Genomic DNA, 15,039 nt, shown 5'->3' on the forward strand with positions numbered 1-15,039 from the left:
CCTGTTTTTCTCCTTGTCCTCTGCCCACTGGCCCTTCTCTCTCTCTGTCACATTCTCTGTCTGGTCTGCCTGCCGTGTGTCTGTGCATTTTTGTCCGTGCTTTTGTCTCTCCCTCTCTGTGCTTGTCCCTCTGCCTGTCTGCTCTGTTGCCTGCCTTTGTTCTTTGTCTTGGTTACTTTTCTCTTGTTGCTGAGACAAAATACCCAATGTCCAAAATTAAGGAAGAAAAGGTTTATTTAGCTTACAGTTTGTGAAGGTTTCAGTCCATACTTGGCTGGCTCCAAGGCAGAGTGGCACATGGCAGAGGACAAACGTTCATGGCGGCAAAAGATAGCAAAGCAACAAGAGAAAAAGGAGGAGTGGCAGAGAGGAGCAAGCCTCTTTTCCTCCCTTACATTATAAGCAGGCTACCCCCACCCAGGGGGTGTGTAGCTCTCACATAATCTCCATGCCCTCCTCTTGCACAGGCTCAGGATGAATAGAAAGTAAGGACCCTGGTTCCTTGCTGAGTCACATAGTTAACCCTCTAAACTTCTCAAATTGACACAGTGAACACTATCCCAGAAGGGTAAGGGCGTGTCCTTTTTACCCCAAGATGCACAACTGCTGAGTCATTTAGCCAAACCTCTAGACTCCCGAAGTTGACACAATGTATCAACCATAACATTCCTCTCCCCTTTTGTTTTCCTCCCACACTTTTACTCTCTATCCAACATTCACATTGGTCCCTTTTCCTTTGTGCTTGCATCAACCCTCACGTCTGCCTTGTTATCTCTCTCCGTGTGTTGTTCTTGCTCTCTCCTGTCACCCTTTCCCTGTCCTGCCTTCCTGCTCCTGGGCTTGGACTCCCTACTGTCTGGCTCTTCTCTACCTCTCTGCCTGGCTGCAGCCTCTGGGATGCTGGAGAGCAGTTGTGACTCTAGGACCTGTCCTGTGAACAGCTGGGCACTGGCTCTTACTGGCTTCATTTCCTTAGAAGAGACAGATTCAGGTAAGCAAAAGGATTCCTCCTCCAGCCACACTGGAGTACAGCAGCCCTCTGAAGCATCTAACCTGATGCTGTTGCTGCTCCTGAGATGGCAGGATTGAGGCTAGAGGGGAGAGGACTTGGCCAGGACAGCATGGTGAGCTCATCAGAGAGCAGTGCTGCCATGCTGGATACCTATTGCCCAGTTCTGGAAACAGCATGGATAGGACACAGATCTGCACAGTGCTTAACATATGTATAGTTTCAAATTTGGAGTCCATTATTAAACTTACATTTTCCTGCTGAAAACATTTGGAACAAACTCATATTTTAGAAACTTTCAAACACAATATTTTGACCAAACTCAAACTTTAACTTCTTTTTCTCTTTCTTTCTCTCTCTCCTTCATTCCTTTCTTCATTTCTTCCTTCCTTCTTTCCCTCTCTCTTTTCTTTATGCCTTCCATCTTTCCTTCCATTAACAGTACTACAGATTGCATATAGGGTCACACATTGAGCTACATGAGCAGCAGCCCACCCTTTTGAAATTTTTTTCAATTTAAAAATTTTTTCTGCGAAGAAGCTTAACTTAAGAATGTTTTTTATATATTATATGACATTAAAACTGGGAGGAAAAAGCAAACCAAAACTAATTTGTTGCTTCCTGTGGTGCTGTGCAGCTCTTGCAAGCTCTACATGATGGAAAACATCATTCGGTAATTTTCCCCTTGCCAAAATTTAACTGATATCAGGCTGCCTCGCTTTCTATTATTTGTCACCCCTTAGCTAGGCTGTCTGGGCAAAAAGGGACTTCAGAGGCATCCCAGACTTCACCTGCCTGGGTTCTGCTGGGCTGGTCAGTGTAGACCCCAGGTGCCCTTGGCGCTCCCAAAGGCTCCCTCTAGTGGTAGCTGTTGTTGCTGCCTTTGTCCGTCCTCTCCTGAATCACTGAGATGTCTACATGGTGACTTTCTTAGGGCGAAGAGCTGTGTAGTGGGAGAGCCCAGGAGATTCTGGAAAGACACATTCGTCTGGATCTCGAGCTCTGGGTTTGAGACGTCATGTTATTGGTTTGTTTCAGGCTGGATACTGCGAGGTGCCTCCTGCCTGACCTGTATTAAAAAAGAGGGCTTTCAAGACCAGGTAGCACGGCTCTTTTCAGTTTGTCACGTGCAGGCTGCAAACCTTACTCGCACTGGAAAAGGTTGGAGGAATGCGGGTTTTGAGCAGTGGACAAACTATCTGATTCCTTCTCCTCCTTGGGGATGGTCTGTGGAAGGCGGCTGCAGGAGGAGGGAGGCAGGGTGATAGGGCCGGGGAAACCAGGGGGATCCAGGAGAAGGCTGCTGCGTGCTTGGCAGTTTCTCGGTGATGAGAGCTCCTTTTTATTTTTTATTTTGCAACAGGGTCTTTTGCATTGCCCATGTGATCTTCTGTGATCTTCCTGCCTCAGCCTCCTGAGGAGCTGGGATTACAGGTGTGCATCAGTACACATGGCCAAACATTCACTTTTTAGTTTGTGACCACAAAGCTCCAGAAATCTAGAAACCTAAAGGTGAGCTCTTCTGTAGCTATGTGTGACCATGGCAGTGTAAAGGATAAAGAAATTACATAAAGGCAAAATTTATTTCAAGCACAGAAAAGCCTAGAGTTGCTCATCCAAAGTCTCAGGAAGACAGCCCCAACCTGAAAGCTCCATGATTTTTTATTGATAACTCGAGGACATGAGAATAAAGATACAGAAGAGAAACATTTGCGCATTTATGTAGGACTTCTGGTCAGGGGATGGGAAAGGAGTGAGACGGTTTGCTCTGTGACAGTGTTGACCTAATTTAAGCAGGTTTAGTGGGTAGGAAACTTATGAGAGGGCAGGAGGAACTCGATGGCCAGAAGAAACATCTCTGAGAATTACTTCTTATTGATTCTGCTCAGCTGATGTCGTTGCAGATCTATTCTAATCTTTAGCCATGCAATCCAGGAGCCTGGGTTCCAAGGTCCCCTTCTGTTTACACTCATTTCAATCACTCCTCTGGTCAGAGTGCTCCACAGTTCCCTCCATTTTTTGTTTTATAACCAAGATTTAGCAGAAGAGAGAGAACAGAGAAGAGGGGTATTGGACTTGGTGTAAGACGGTCATTATGGCTTCCGCATGGAGGTTCCTTTGGGACAGCATACCGAGTGCCTTTAGGACCACAAGAAAGTAGAGAAAAAAGATTATTCCAATAGCTGTAAGAATACAAATACAAAGTTTGCAACTAGAGAACCAGTTTTTAGGAGCTATTAGTCAATATCATTGAGATGATCTAGAGGTATGCTGTGAGACTCCATTTAAAGTTTATGAAGTCGAGCTTGAAGTCTCTTTTGGAGATTAGCAATATTTCTGTCCAGATTTGTGTGAATGCACCGTGGAGAAAATGTGGAACCTCCTCCTAAGGTTCAGAGTCATCAAAAGGAATAGAAGTAATTCACATGGCGTGATACTCAGTATCATGATTAAGCCTTCCACGTGTCCATAGGGCCTGCTGATGTTTGCCAAGCCAGCTGACAGCAGCCCCAAAGGTCAAGTATTTGTAGAATTTCTTTATCAGTGCTATTTAATTAATAAAGTAATTCTGAGGTAACATTTTGACAATGGCCACTCATGGTCTGAATAGTTTGGACAGAGTGAATCATAACCACCATGTGGTTGCCACTGTAATGGTCAATGTAGTAGCTGCAATAATAGTTGGAATTGAAAGCCCAGAAAACATTTTTGTCTGATATGTTCAAGTACAGAGGTAATTTTTAAAAAATTTTAAACTGTTCACGAATTTTTACCATTCTCTCTGAAATTCCAGACTTCTCCTATCTTCTATTTTTAAGTTAATTTTATTGGTGTATTTTAGATATACATAATGATAACATTCATCATATGGAATTTCTACCTGTACATGATATATCTTGATTCTTCTTTTTCCAGTTTTCTTCCCCTCCCTTCAATTCTTCTTCCCCTCTTTATCTACAAAAACTCTATTTCTATTTTTTAATTCTATTCTATTTTTTTCTTGTCCCTTCCTTCCTTTCTCCTTCCTTCATCCCTAGTTCCCCTTCCCATTTGAACATTTTCTTCCTATTTTATAATATCTATTATACATTTTGGTCTTATTTATACTTTTGGTTTCTCATACAGAGAAACCATATGATATTAGAACATGTGTGTCCATTTTATTTCACCATAACCCCTGAAAGGGGATAGACAGGCTCTGATAGTAAAAGAAGTGTTACTGGAGAAGGGTGCTCACAATCTCCCCAGGTGATTACATCAAATCCAGAAGATGTAAGTATATGTACCCAATATGCCATGACACTTGCATTTGGTGTACAGCTAAACAGAAGCTTAATAAAAAGGAACACTTTTATCTTTGCCACATTAGAATTCTAGGTGACTTTTGCTGTCATTGCCAAGAAGAAATTTTCTAGGGTGAAAGGAATGTCAGAGCTCTGCGGTGTTTGTTTGGCTTCAGCAATGAGTTGTTTAATCTCTCCCCATCCCAAGAGGGGGTTGAAGCACCATCTCCTGTAACTCAGGGATAGAGCTACTTCTCTCCTGGTCCCACATGATATGGATGAACAGCATTTGTGAGAACAAAAAGAGGACCTGTGTGTTATACACAGGTGCATATCCCTCCCCCAGGTTAATAATTCTGTTGGGCCTATCCATTGTGGGCCCAACAATGCATGATGGAAAAACCCCAATGGTTTTGGCCTGTCTTTTGTGGAAATAAAGTATTTCTCTACACTGTGAAATCTTCTCCTTTTTGTTTTAATAATTGGGCCTTAAGAGCTTATTAACTCTTAAGGGTTATGAGTTCTGTAGGGTTATGAGGTATATCTATGACACGGGTAGTATACAAAGATGAAAGAAAGTTTGAAGAGAGTAGGAGGTGTAGGCAGGGCTGTTATTAGTTTTAACTTGTAAGAGTAATAAAAGCTTGAGAGAAAATGACATGTGAAATGTATTGCAGTTTTATTGGGTTGTAAAGAGGCATATATATAACCAGAGTAGGTATGAGACTTGGATAAAGTTGTTTACCGAAAGATTTATAGTGAGTCACATCCATTTGCCAAATTTCATTACTTTTTAAATGATTGGTATTACCTCTATATAGGAGCAGACTTCATACCCTTTGTCAGTCAGGGCAGGTGTAAATAATGTCTTGGACCTTTGTATAAGATTAAAGAAACAAATGAGTGCTTAGCTACTTGGTGAAAAACTTGATGTGAAGAAAGAGCATCCTCTCAAGAGGTAAAAAAGCATAACCAGAGTGTCTGAATGAGTGTTGCCTTCCACTAAGGGGCCATGGAGATCAGAAGGAGAGCTTATGTAAGTAATATAAAAAGGTGCAATATGGTGTCTAATCAAGTGTTGCAAGTGTGTAAGCATGTGAAAGAGAAATTTGTCATTACCCTTAAGAAAAAGGGCAGTTTCAATAACCTGTGGGGTCCCACAACATAAGCTGAATCAGTGACAATATTGAAGGTGTTGATTAGGAAACTGTTATTGTTTTATAAGTCATGGTTGTCTTAGAAGTGGAATCTCTGTAGAATGTTAACAGGTAACAGTTACAAAACTTTATAGAGAAAACGAGATCAAGTGTAACATATTAGCATAACAATAATGATGACATTATATTAAATGACATGAAGAAAATTTTATCTAAATTAGTTGTTTTAATGGAATGTCATTTAAGAAGAATATATTGGTCTATAGATGTATTTTATGTGACACTGTTTGGACTGTGTAGTGTGGGAGTATTGTTAAGTATTGTAACATATATATATATCTCATATACATAAAATTATATAAACATAGGTCTTGAAAAAGTATTTATATCCTTTGGCTGGCTGTCCTATGTTGGATTGATGTATAAATTTTATTACCAGTGGCTGGAACACAAGTAAGGGAAAGTCAGATATTAGAGTTTAAAAGCATAAAATCATAAAGAGTTTTAATCTAGAAGTTTCTAATATTATAAGATGGCTATTAGCTTTGTGTTTTCAAAGATCTATACATTTGGGAAATATAAATAACTTTAATATAATATGAAGCCAGCAATAATGAATGTTACAAACCAGGTTAGAATTCAGCTTCATCTTGTTGTTTTCATTAACCTGTTTAGGTGTCTCCAGTAGTTATGCAGAAAAGCTCATGTTTAATGTTAATGCAAGGCATGCGAGTTAGAACCTTCAGCTGAAAGTATTAGACTACAGAGAAGAGCTTAGACCTGAGAAAGAGTGACTAATGAGAGTCAGGGGCATAGCGCCCTAATCGTTGAGAAATTAGGAGCTTTTTGTAGGATTAGTTTGGACTCAATCAAACCAACAAGAGCAAAGCTTAAAAGGACCACATATTTATTTTTATAAACTGTATCCTCCACAAACCTTTTTTCTACCTACTTGGATGTTCTAGTTTTGCCACTATTTCTCTTTTTTCCCCCTTGTGTTAGAGCAAGAACTGCATCATACAAAATCCTATTACATCAAAAATATATCTCCATACTTATAGCTGTCTTTATAATCTCTTCTTGAATAAAATAAAGTACTATATTTCTGTAATATTCCTAGCAGCTGCCTCTTGGACTTCAAAGTGCCCTTTTCTTTTCCCTTTTTGCTGTGTTCTCGGTTGTTACAGTGTAAATTTCACTATCTGTCAACAACTCTCAAATTAGCCTTGTACCCCTGTCTTTATTGAAGCAGCAGAAGAACAAATTAACCCTGTAATATTAGTCTAAGAATTTAATTTTTATAGGTCTAAGAATTTAAATCATTTCTTGTGATTTAATATTAAATTAAAGCTATAAAGAAAGATAAACTCAAGGCTTTTATAGGTAAGTAGATGCAACTAGAGAACATACTCATAAGTGAAATAAATCAGACCCACATGTATAAACATCACATTGTCTCCCTAGTGTAAAAATCTGAAAGAGTAAATAAAATCTGAAAGATACAATAGCTATTGTGAAAGGGAAAGAAACTTCTCAAAAGGAAAGAACAACTGGGATAAGAAAAAGAAGAAAAGAAAGAAACAAGGAAGGGAAATACACACACACACACACACACACACACACACACACATACCACAACACACACACACACACACACACACACACACACAGGATAGCTAAGATAATTGTACTGCTGGTTTCTATTGGTTTATTGAAAATAACAGTTAATGCTTTCTTTTTTTGACCAACTTTGTATGCTTATATCTGGTAATCTGAACAACTATTTGATGACAACAATATGCAATATAACAACCATTGTTGAATTCATATAATGTTGTTTTTTGAAATTCTGTGTCATTTCTAATTTTTATTATTTTTTTACTCTCTTTAAAATAAAAATTAAAAAAATAGCAAGAGACCACAAAAAGTCAATCCCCTATAGACCAAAAGATCAATAGAACAGACTACAACATGCAGAAACACTCTAGACATACTCAGTCACTTTATCTTTGACAGTGGAGCAAATACTTTCACTGGAAGAAAGATATCTTCTTTAAGAAGTAGTGCTAAAAAATTGGCTCTCTACATGCTGAAGATTAAAGCTATACTGTACACTAAACTAAAATAGAAATGGATCAAAGATCTAAATATTAATACAGAAACACTAAATCTGCTGGAAAATAGAATAGGTAGAACTCTTAAAGACATTCATGTAGGCAAAGACTTTATGAACAAAATCCTAAATACACAGAAAATATCAAAAAGAATCAACAACTGGGAATTCATCTTATTGAAAAGCTTTTCACAGAAAAAGAAATCACTAACAAGGTGAAGACATAGCTGCAGTGTGGGCAAATTTTTTTGCCTCTAGCCAGAGGACTAATATCTAGAAAATATAAAGAACTAAAAAAAAAATCAGACCCCCAAATTTAAAGACCCAGTTCACATATGGGCTTCTGGAATGGATAGACACTTCTCAGATGAAGACATGCAAATGCAAAATAAATACAGGAAAAAATGTTCAACATCACAGGTCATTTGAGAGATGCAAATTGAAACAACACTGAGATTCCATCTCTCTCCAGAAAAAAGTAGCTTTCATCAAGATATTAACTAATAACAAATACTGACAGTGCTGTGGAGAAAAGGTACCCTTCTCCACTGTTGGTGGGAGTGTAGACTGGTGCAACCACTGTAGAAATCAGTGTGGAGATTCCTCAAAAAAACCCTGGGATTAGAGGTTCCATTTGGCCCAGCACTTCCTTTCTTGGTATATTCCTGAATGAATGAAAAGCATCATACCACAAAGGTATATATCCTCTCATGCTTATAACAGCACAGTTTATAATGGCTAAGTCTTGGAAACAACCCAAATGAATGGATAAAGATGTGGTTTTCTTCCCAGTGGAGTACTACTCTGCCATAAAGAATGGTAACCTTGAGAGATTTTTAGCTAAATGGATACACTTTGAGTCCATAATCTTAAGTGAGATAAATCTTACATAGATGGTCAAATAGCACGTGATATCTCTGGTGGGAGAAACAGAAATTATAAATAAGGACCAAAATGTATAATATTATTGGGAAATGGGAAGAAAATATTCAAATAAGATGTGAAACAAGGGAGGAGGGAGGGTGAAATTAAAGAAGGGACAATGCAAAAAGAGAATAGAAGAAAAAATCGAAATAAATCTTTTGTAAATAGGGAGGGGAAGAAGAGTTGAAGAGAGGTGAAAGAAATGGGGAAAAAAGAAGAATTAAGATATATCATATATAGGTACAAATTCCCTATGATGAATGTGATCTTTATATGTATCTAGATGCACCAACAAAATAAAAATAAAGAATGGGAGGGAGGGAGAATCCCAGAACAGCTGTTGTTAGAGTTTGGAGGTATGAAAATCCCTGGCAGATGTGAGAAATGCTGATATAACAGAAGTTCTGAAAAGAGCCAGTTCTTAATTTTTTTAGAAGCAGTGCTGAGACCAAAGTCCTAGAGACCAAAGGGAATGATGGAAGGTCTTGGAGTGGAGGCAGGTAATGCTGCAGCCTGTGGTCTGAGACACGAGAGTAGAATTCTGCAGACCACTGCTGCCAGCCCTGCACCAAGCCATCCACTATGTGCATCAGGCCCAGTGAGAGTAGTGATGGGTGTCCCAATTTAGAGCTCTCTTCCCATCAGTGCCATCTGAAAGATGACATCACCTCATGAGCTGGGGCACCCTGACATGTCTCCAAGCTGCAGTCCATGCTGCTACACAATGGAGTTCATGGGGATAGAATGAGTGCATGATAAACAGGGTAGGAGCTGCAGAGAGGTAGTGAATGCCCCTACCGACTACTGGTGAATTGAAGACTCATGGATAATGTGGTTATATGGGTGAATTCCTTTAATCCCATTGAGGAACACTGTGTAGCAGATTTTTTGAAAGACATAGGTCAGTTAAAATCTCTGAGTCACAGAAACCTGCTAAATTCTGACTCAAGTTTGGTAGCAACTAAACTTTCATTTTTATTTATTTTATGTGGTATCTTATTACAGGGCATTCTGTAATTCCTAGATGAAAACCAAACCATATAAAACTGGGTGGAAGAACAGTCAAGTCTCCTATCCTGCCTTGCTTCATTTCTAGGACTAATAAGTATTTGTCACATATAAAGGTCCTTAAAGACTGTGCCTGATAATGCAAGTACGAGTTCTGTGCTGAGTCCTGGGTTGGTAATTTCTTGTCCCACCCAACTGAAATGATGCCGATTGACTAGAGAGCTGGGTGAGACCTTAGTTCCTTTATTCACCTTCAGCAGACATTCTCTTCTTCAGTGGGTTTCATCCCCTGCGTAGGGCAGAGACATCACACCTCCTGTGGCTGCCAGCCAGTGGTGGGAGTGAGCACTGGCTCTGGACCTCTCCTCTCTCATGGAGCTGTAACACTAAGGACAGAAGCAAGCATTACAAGAGATGGTGTGTGCAGAGTGCTGAGCACAGGGCCCTGCACACAGCGAGTATCCTCAGGTCGGTGAAGCAGGAGAGGTCACATGGCTGCTCCCATGCCATGTGGGCACAAGCTAGGACTATGTGTTCTGAGGGGGAGAAATAATCTGAGGGCCCTTGACCAAGCAGTGTGGGGTCCGACACATGCATCACGTGTGCACACAGTGTGGAAGTGTGCAGAGCTACAGCAACCTGCATGTCGTGTCCACTTGGTTTCCCAGTCTGTTGGTCAGGCAGCCTGTGAGTCTCAAAGAGGGTTGGCATGATCTCCCCAGACGCACACACTGTCTCTTTCTTTCTGTGTTTCTGTCCCTCTACCTGTCTCCCTCTTCCCATGTGTATATATTTCTCTGTCCTAACCAGAGTGCCTGTGGGTGCTCATTTGGATTCAGATTATCTGTATGGGGTATAGGGGATTTTGCAGCTTGATGGCAGATTTGGGGAGTCCCGAGTGCTTCCCAGGGAGCCTGGATGTTGGGAGGGGTCCTGTGAGTGAGGAAGCAGTCATTAGTAGTCCATCAGAGGTCCCAAATGTTACATGCTTAGCTTGTCAGCAATGCTGCACCAGGTCTTGAGAAATGGCGAACCGTTCTACTGCCAAGTAGTTCAGTTCAAACAACACATCTCAGTAGTTGTTTTTCAAACAATATATGCAATGGCTTCCTGGAAGGATGTCTGTCCACCCTAAGCACAGACATCTTCTCAGTCCTGGAATGCTGCCACCCACACTTTCCCTTCCACACCAACTCACACAGAGTGTTGCTTTTTCTCACAGCACCTGCCAAGGATGGGACTTCACACAGATTGATGTGACTGGAAGGAAAGCAGTGTGATCCGCGTTGATCTGTGCACTGCACTGGGCCAATAGCTGTGTGATGCGGGAGAGGTCGGACAGTGTTGTCCATGCTTATGTTGCTGTGCCAGTGAGTTCCTCATGGAGCTTGGGAACCATGCAGACAGTTTGGGAACCATGAGCTCTAGTAGATGGTGAATGATTTGCCCTTAGCACCCCTAGACTTACATCTGCCTCTGTTTGCCTCAGTTCAACCTTGTTTGTGATCGGAAGCACCTGAAGCAGACCTTGCAGTCGGTGTTCATGGCTGGATTTCTTGCTGGGACCTTCATCTTCGGGCCCCTCAGTGACCGGTATGCATGTTGACCAGCTTGCCATTTATTTATAACACTCCTTGTGCAGGCCCACATTCTCCCATGCTCCTCACACTGACTTCCAGGATAACACTCAGTTCTCTCACCCTCAAATGGGACTGCCAGGGAGGGGCCATGTCTCCTGTTGGACATAGATCTCAGGCAGGCCTGCCTGGGTCTCCCTGGCTCTTGCCCCAAGAGTGCCCCTACCTGCACCCATCTGCCTCTTTGTTACCTCAGGATTGGTCGAAGAGTCTGTATCCTGGTGCAGCTGCTCCTGATTGCCATCGTGGGGCTGGCCACAGCCTTTGTGCCCAGCTTTGAGCTCTACATGGCTCTGTGTTTTTCTCTGGCTACTGCTGGTGCTGGATGTATGTTAAGCATTGTTGTCCTGAGTGAGTATCCGGATCCTGGAACCTTCAGTTCTCTGGAACCTGGCCTGCTTACAGTCTCTAAACTTCCCTCAGGGATTCAAATAGGCACCCCTCTACATATGAAGTCTTTATAGTCCTCTGTGTGGACTGAGATCATAGCCTACCATAAAGGCTAGGGGGCACCTGGGAGTGAGTGAGCAAGTGTGGCTTAGCCTCAGTCTCTCTGTTCCCACAGTTTCAGAGTGGGTCGGGCCCAAGTGGAGGACTCTTGCTATAGCTATGACCCAGATCAGCTTTGCCTATGGGCAGATGATGGTAGCTGGAATTGCCTATGGTGTCTGAAACCAGAGATTCTTGCAAATTGCTGGCTCAGCTCCTATTTTCCTGCTCTTCTTCTACTTCTGGTGAGAAGACATGTGCCGGGAGGAGATGGTGCTTAGTCAGCTGTGCTATGAGGATGGGGTGCCGCCCTCACTTTCACCATATGTTCTGGGTGGTCAGAGGCTGCTGCACAACAGGCAGCCTGTGAGGGCTGGTTGTGGGGCTCAGTGTTCCCTGGAATGGCTGGGAAGGCCCCACAGCACTCTGGACCCCAAGGTCCCAGTCATTCCTGGCCCGCAGGCTTCTGCCAGAATCTTCCTGGTGGCTCCTCATCCAGGGGAAGTTGGAGCAGGCCAAACAACTGCTCAGGAAGGCAGCCTTGGTCAACAGGCGGGAGCTCTCCACAGAGCTCCTGAGCCAGGTACCTGCAGCAGGCCCAGGCCCAGCCCTGCCCCAGACCTGCCCTTCTCAGATCTTCCCTGGCCCCTCACTCTGCGTCTCCTTCCAGCTGCTCCCAGAGGAGAAAGGCGCCTCGGGTAATGCCTTAGATCTTTTCAAACATCCCTGTCTGCGGAAGGTGACCCTGATTCTCATCTGTGTCTGGTAAGTTTCCAGGGCCCACGGCCTCTGCATGGACAAAGCCAGATGGCTCCTTCTTCCCTCGTGTGTGTCATGCCATGGTGTGCTGGTGGCCCTCAGGCCATGGTGTTGTCAGCCCAGAAGTGCCAGTGTCTCCTGGTGTGGTGCTGACCAAGGTAGCCTCTTTCTCTGGGGGTAATGGTGTTGAGCAGCCAGCAGTGACATGGACCCTTGGACCCTTTGTAGGTTTGTGGACAGCCTGGTGTACTATGGCCTTAGCTTCCAAGTGGGGGAATTTGGCCTGGACATCTACCTGACACAGCTGGTATTTGGAGCAGTTGAAGTGCTTGCCTGCCTTTTTGTCATCTTAATGTTGGAGAGGTTGGGCCAAAAGTGGAACCAGTGTGGGACGCTGATTGTGGGTGGTGTCATGTGTATCTCCACTGTCTTCATCCCTTCAGGTACTAGACAGGCTGTTTACCACGCATCCCCACCCACCTCAGCCCAGGGCCAGTCCAATGGCCACTGTTCCCATGTCAGGAGTAAGGGTTCCCCAAGGTTTGGGTCCTTAGGGGTGAGGGGCGGGGTACACAGGGAGATGGACCATCCACTCTGTGTGTGACTGACCAGCATCTTCCACCAGATCAGCCCATGGTGGTCACCGTGCTGACTGTGCTGGGAAAGTTTGCCACAGCTGCCAGCTTTACTGTCTCCTATGTGTACATGGCTGAGGTCTTCCCCACCGTCATCCGGTAAGAGCTGCTAGCAAGATTATTCCTCCTCTGACCCCGGTACTTGGATTTTGACCATGACTATGCTGCCCTTACCACCAGTCTACAAAGAGGTCATGAAGCTGGCTGTAGGGATGGGCAACTAGAAATCTAGTGCAACCCCCAAGTCTTCCTCATCTGGATTAAGTATGGATATAAAAGTTCACCATGCTCTAGCTGTGTCAGGTACAAATGTCAGATATGTGTAAAAGTGAATGGTAAGAAGAAGGGACACTCAGGTAGGAAGAGTGAGGACAAGAGGTACAGCCTTTGTCTGAGCTGTGACAGCTGAGCAGGAGCATAGCAAGCAGCGAGACCTGGAGGTGGGAGGAGCATGAAGGAGCAGAGAACAGGAGCTCTGGGTGGGCCAGTGGGGACTGGAGACCCTGCAGGCCTTTTGGGGTCTCAACAGGGATCTCTCGGTGAATCTGTGGCTTAGGGCAAGGCCAGGTCTGCTCACCTTGTGCTGGCCTTCCCCAGGCAAACGGGCATGGGGCTGGTGAGCATCTTCTCAAGGATCAGGGGCATCCTCACACCACTTGTCCTCCTGTTGGGCAACTACCACGTGGCCCTCGCTATGATCATCTTCGGCAGCACCCCCATTGTGGCAGGGGTGCTCTGTGTCCTGCTGCCAGAGACATGTGGCAAGAGCCTGAAAGACACCATCCAGGACCTAGATCAGCAGTCCCATCCAGGGTAAGCAGTTTGTTCTGATTCTCAGGTGGGTGACTCATTTTCTAAAGGCCTAGGTCTCTATCTCACTATTAGTGCATTGCTGCTTAGAGACTAATATGGATTCATTGGAACCACAGATATCTGTCAGGCTTTCAATCAGAACCTCCTTTCTTTTAGGAGAGTAGTGGTGAGGAACATGGTCATGAGATCCATTCTAGAGCAGTCAGTTACAGCTTTCTGTTCTCTCTAGGTCTTTGCATACAGAGACACCAACAAAAGAAAAGTAGCCTGATGGAGATGACTACCAAGCAGACCTCAGAAGGACTTAAATTAATCAATTGGCTTTTCATGTGCACTTGTGAATCTGTCCAAGGCCTAGGCTCCTTGTCTGGAAATGGTGGACTTATAGTAAGTGAACCTCTGTGAGTCACTAATCCCTACTAAAACCTGTAGTGGCAGATGAAGCTGGAAATCCTCAAAGGATAAGATAAGATCACAGTCAAGGATACCTGGCTCCAATCTCAACTACATAAAGACCATAGCCTCAGGCATCTCACTTCTGGGTGGATTAATTTAATGCCTTACTTGGAGAAGTCATTGAGTGACTCTACCCTTGTTGAATACTCCCCTCCCTTCTGATAACCAAATAAATATGGGCCACCCAGAGAAGGTCTTGGTCTTAGCCATAAGAGAATCTCAAATTCAGTGAGAGAGCTTTGATCCTCTTGGAGCCCTAAAATCTTTCCATTTGCCTCTTTTTATTTAGCCTTTGCCATACACTCATTTGAGAGATTGGACATGATCAGCCTGCAATAATTAAGGGATATTAATCTGATAACTGGTGCCCCAGAACAGGGACATATAGTCCTTGGACTGGAAATTTTTAGCCTGATTGAGTAAGTCTATGTACAATAGAAAGTATGGGAGGTGGCAAAAGCCTTTACAGGTCAAAATATTCACCAGGGATGCCTGGAGAAAGGAGGGAAGAGAAGTATTCCACGAGGAATAGGGGTAAGTCTTCCCACTGTGAATTAGCTATTTCTATCTCGAAGTAAAATGGGCCAAAAATTTTCAACCAAAGAGCAAAAATACATAAAGTTGCTCCAAGGTTTCTTTAAATGCTCAGGGGCTCATGTGCCAAGAAAAGACCTAACAAAAATGTCACAAGAGGTAACAAAATAGAATTCATTGTTTCCTCAGACAGGCATTGTAGATAATGATGATTGGGAAAG

The 15,039-nt window shown here is 43.2% G+C and overlaps 2 protein-coding genes across 2 annotated transcripts in view; both read left to right on the forward strand.

The window, feature by feature from the left end:
* Positions 1-11,082, forward strand: part of LOC106148685 (solute carrier family 22 member 13-like) — a gene marked incomplete in the record, with an annotated part of 15,374 nt that extends 4,292 nt beyond the window's left edge. The window contains 2 exon segments of the mRNA XM_013515041.1: positions 10,718-10,865; positions 10,985-11,082. Of these exon segments, the coding sequence (XP_013370495.1) occupies positions 10,718-10,750 (33 nt within the window).
* LOC102007793 (solute carrier family 22 member 13) lies at positions 10,818-14,132 on the forward strand. The gene is made up of 9 exons (XM_013515058.1): positions 10,818-10,865; positions 10,985-11,088; positions 11,329-11,459; positions 11,836-11,866; positions 12,084-12,386; positions 12,609-12,823; positions 13,006-13,114; positions 13,613-13,828; positions 14,058-14,132. Exons 1-9 carry the CDS (start codon positions 10,818-10,820, stop codon positions 14,092-14,094), a joined length of 1,194 nt encoding a protein of 397 aa, XP_013370512.1. The 3' UTR covers positions 14,095-14,132.
* Positions 14,133-15,039: the final 907 nt, after the last annotated feature.

The sequence above is a fragment of the Chinchilla lanigera genome, unplaced genomic scaffold, assembly GCF_000276665.1.
Source record: "Chinchilla lanigera isolate Chin_1 unplaced genomic scaffold, ChiLan1.0 scaffold00026, whole genome shotgun sequence".
NCBI classification, from domain to species: Eukaryota; Metazoa; Chordata; class Mammalia; order Rodentia; family Chinchillidae; genus Chinchilla; species Chinchilla lanigera.

Coding starts and splice junctions, on each gene's coding strand:
- LOC102007793 (XM_013515058.1), top strand. CDS start 10,818: ATGCGGGAGAGGTCGGACAGTGTTGTCCATGCTTATGTTGCTGTGCCA. Junction 11,089..11,328: donor TTCGGGCCCCTCAGTGACCG/GTATGCATGTTG, acceptor TTGTTACCTCAG/GATTGGTCGAAGAGTCTGTA. Junction 11,867..12,083: donor CTGCTCTTCTTCTACTTCTG/GTGAGAAGACAT, acceptor CCTGGCCCGCAG/GCTTCTGCCAGAATCTTCCT.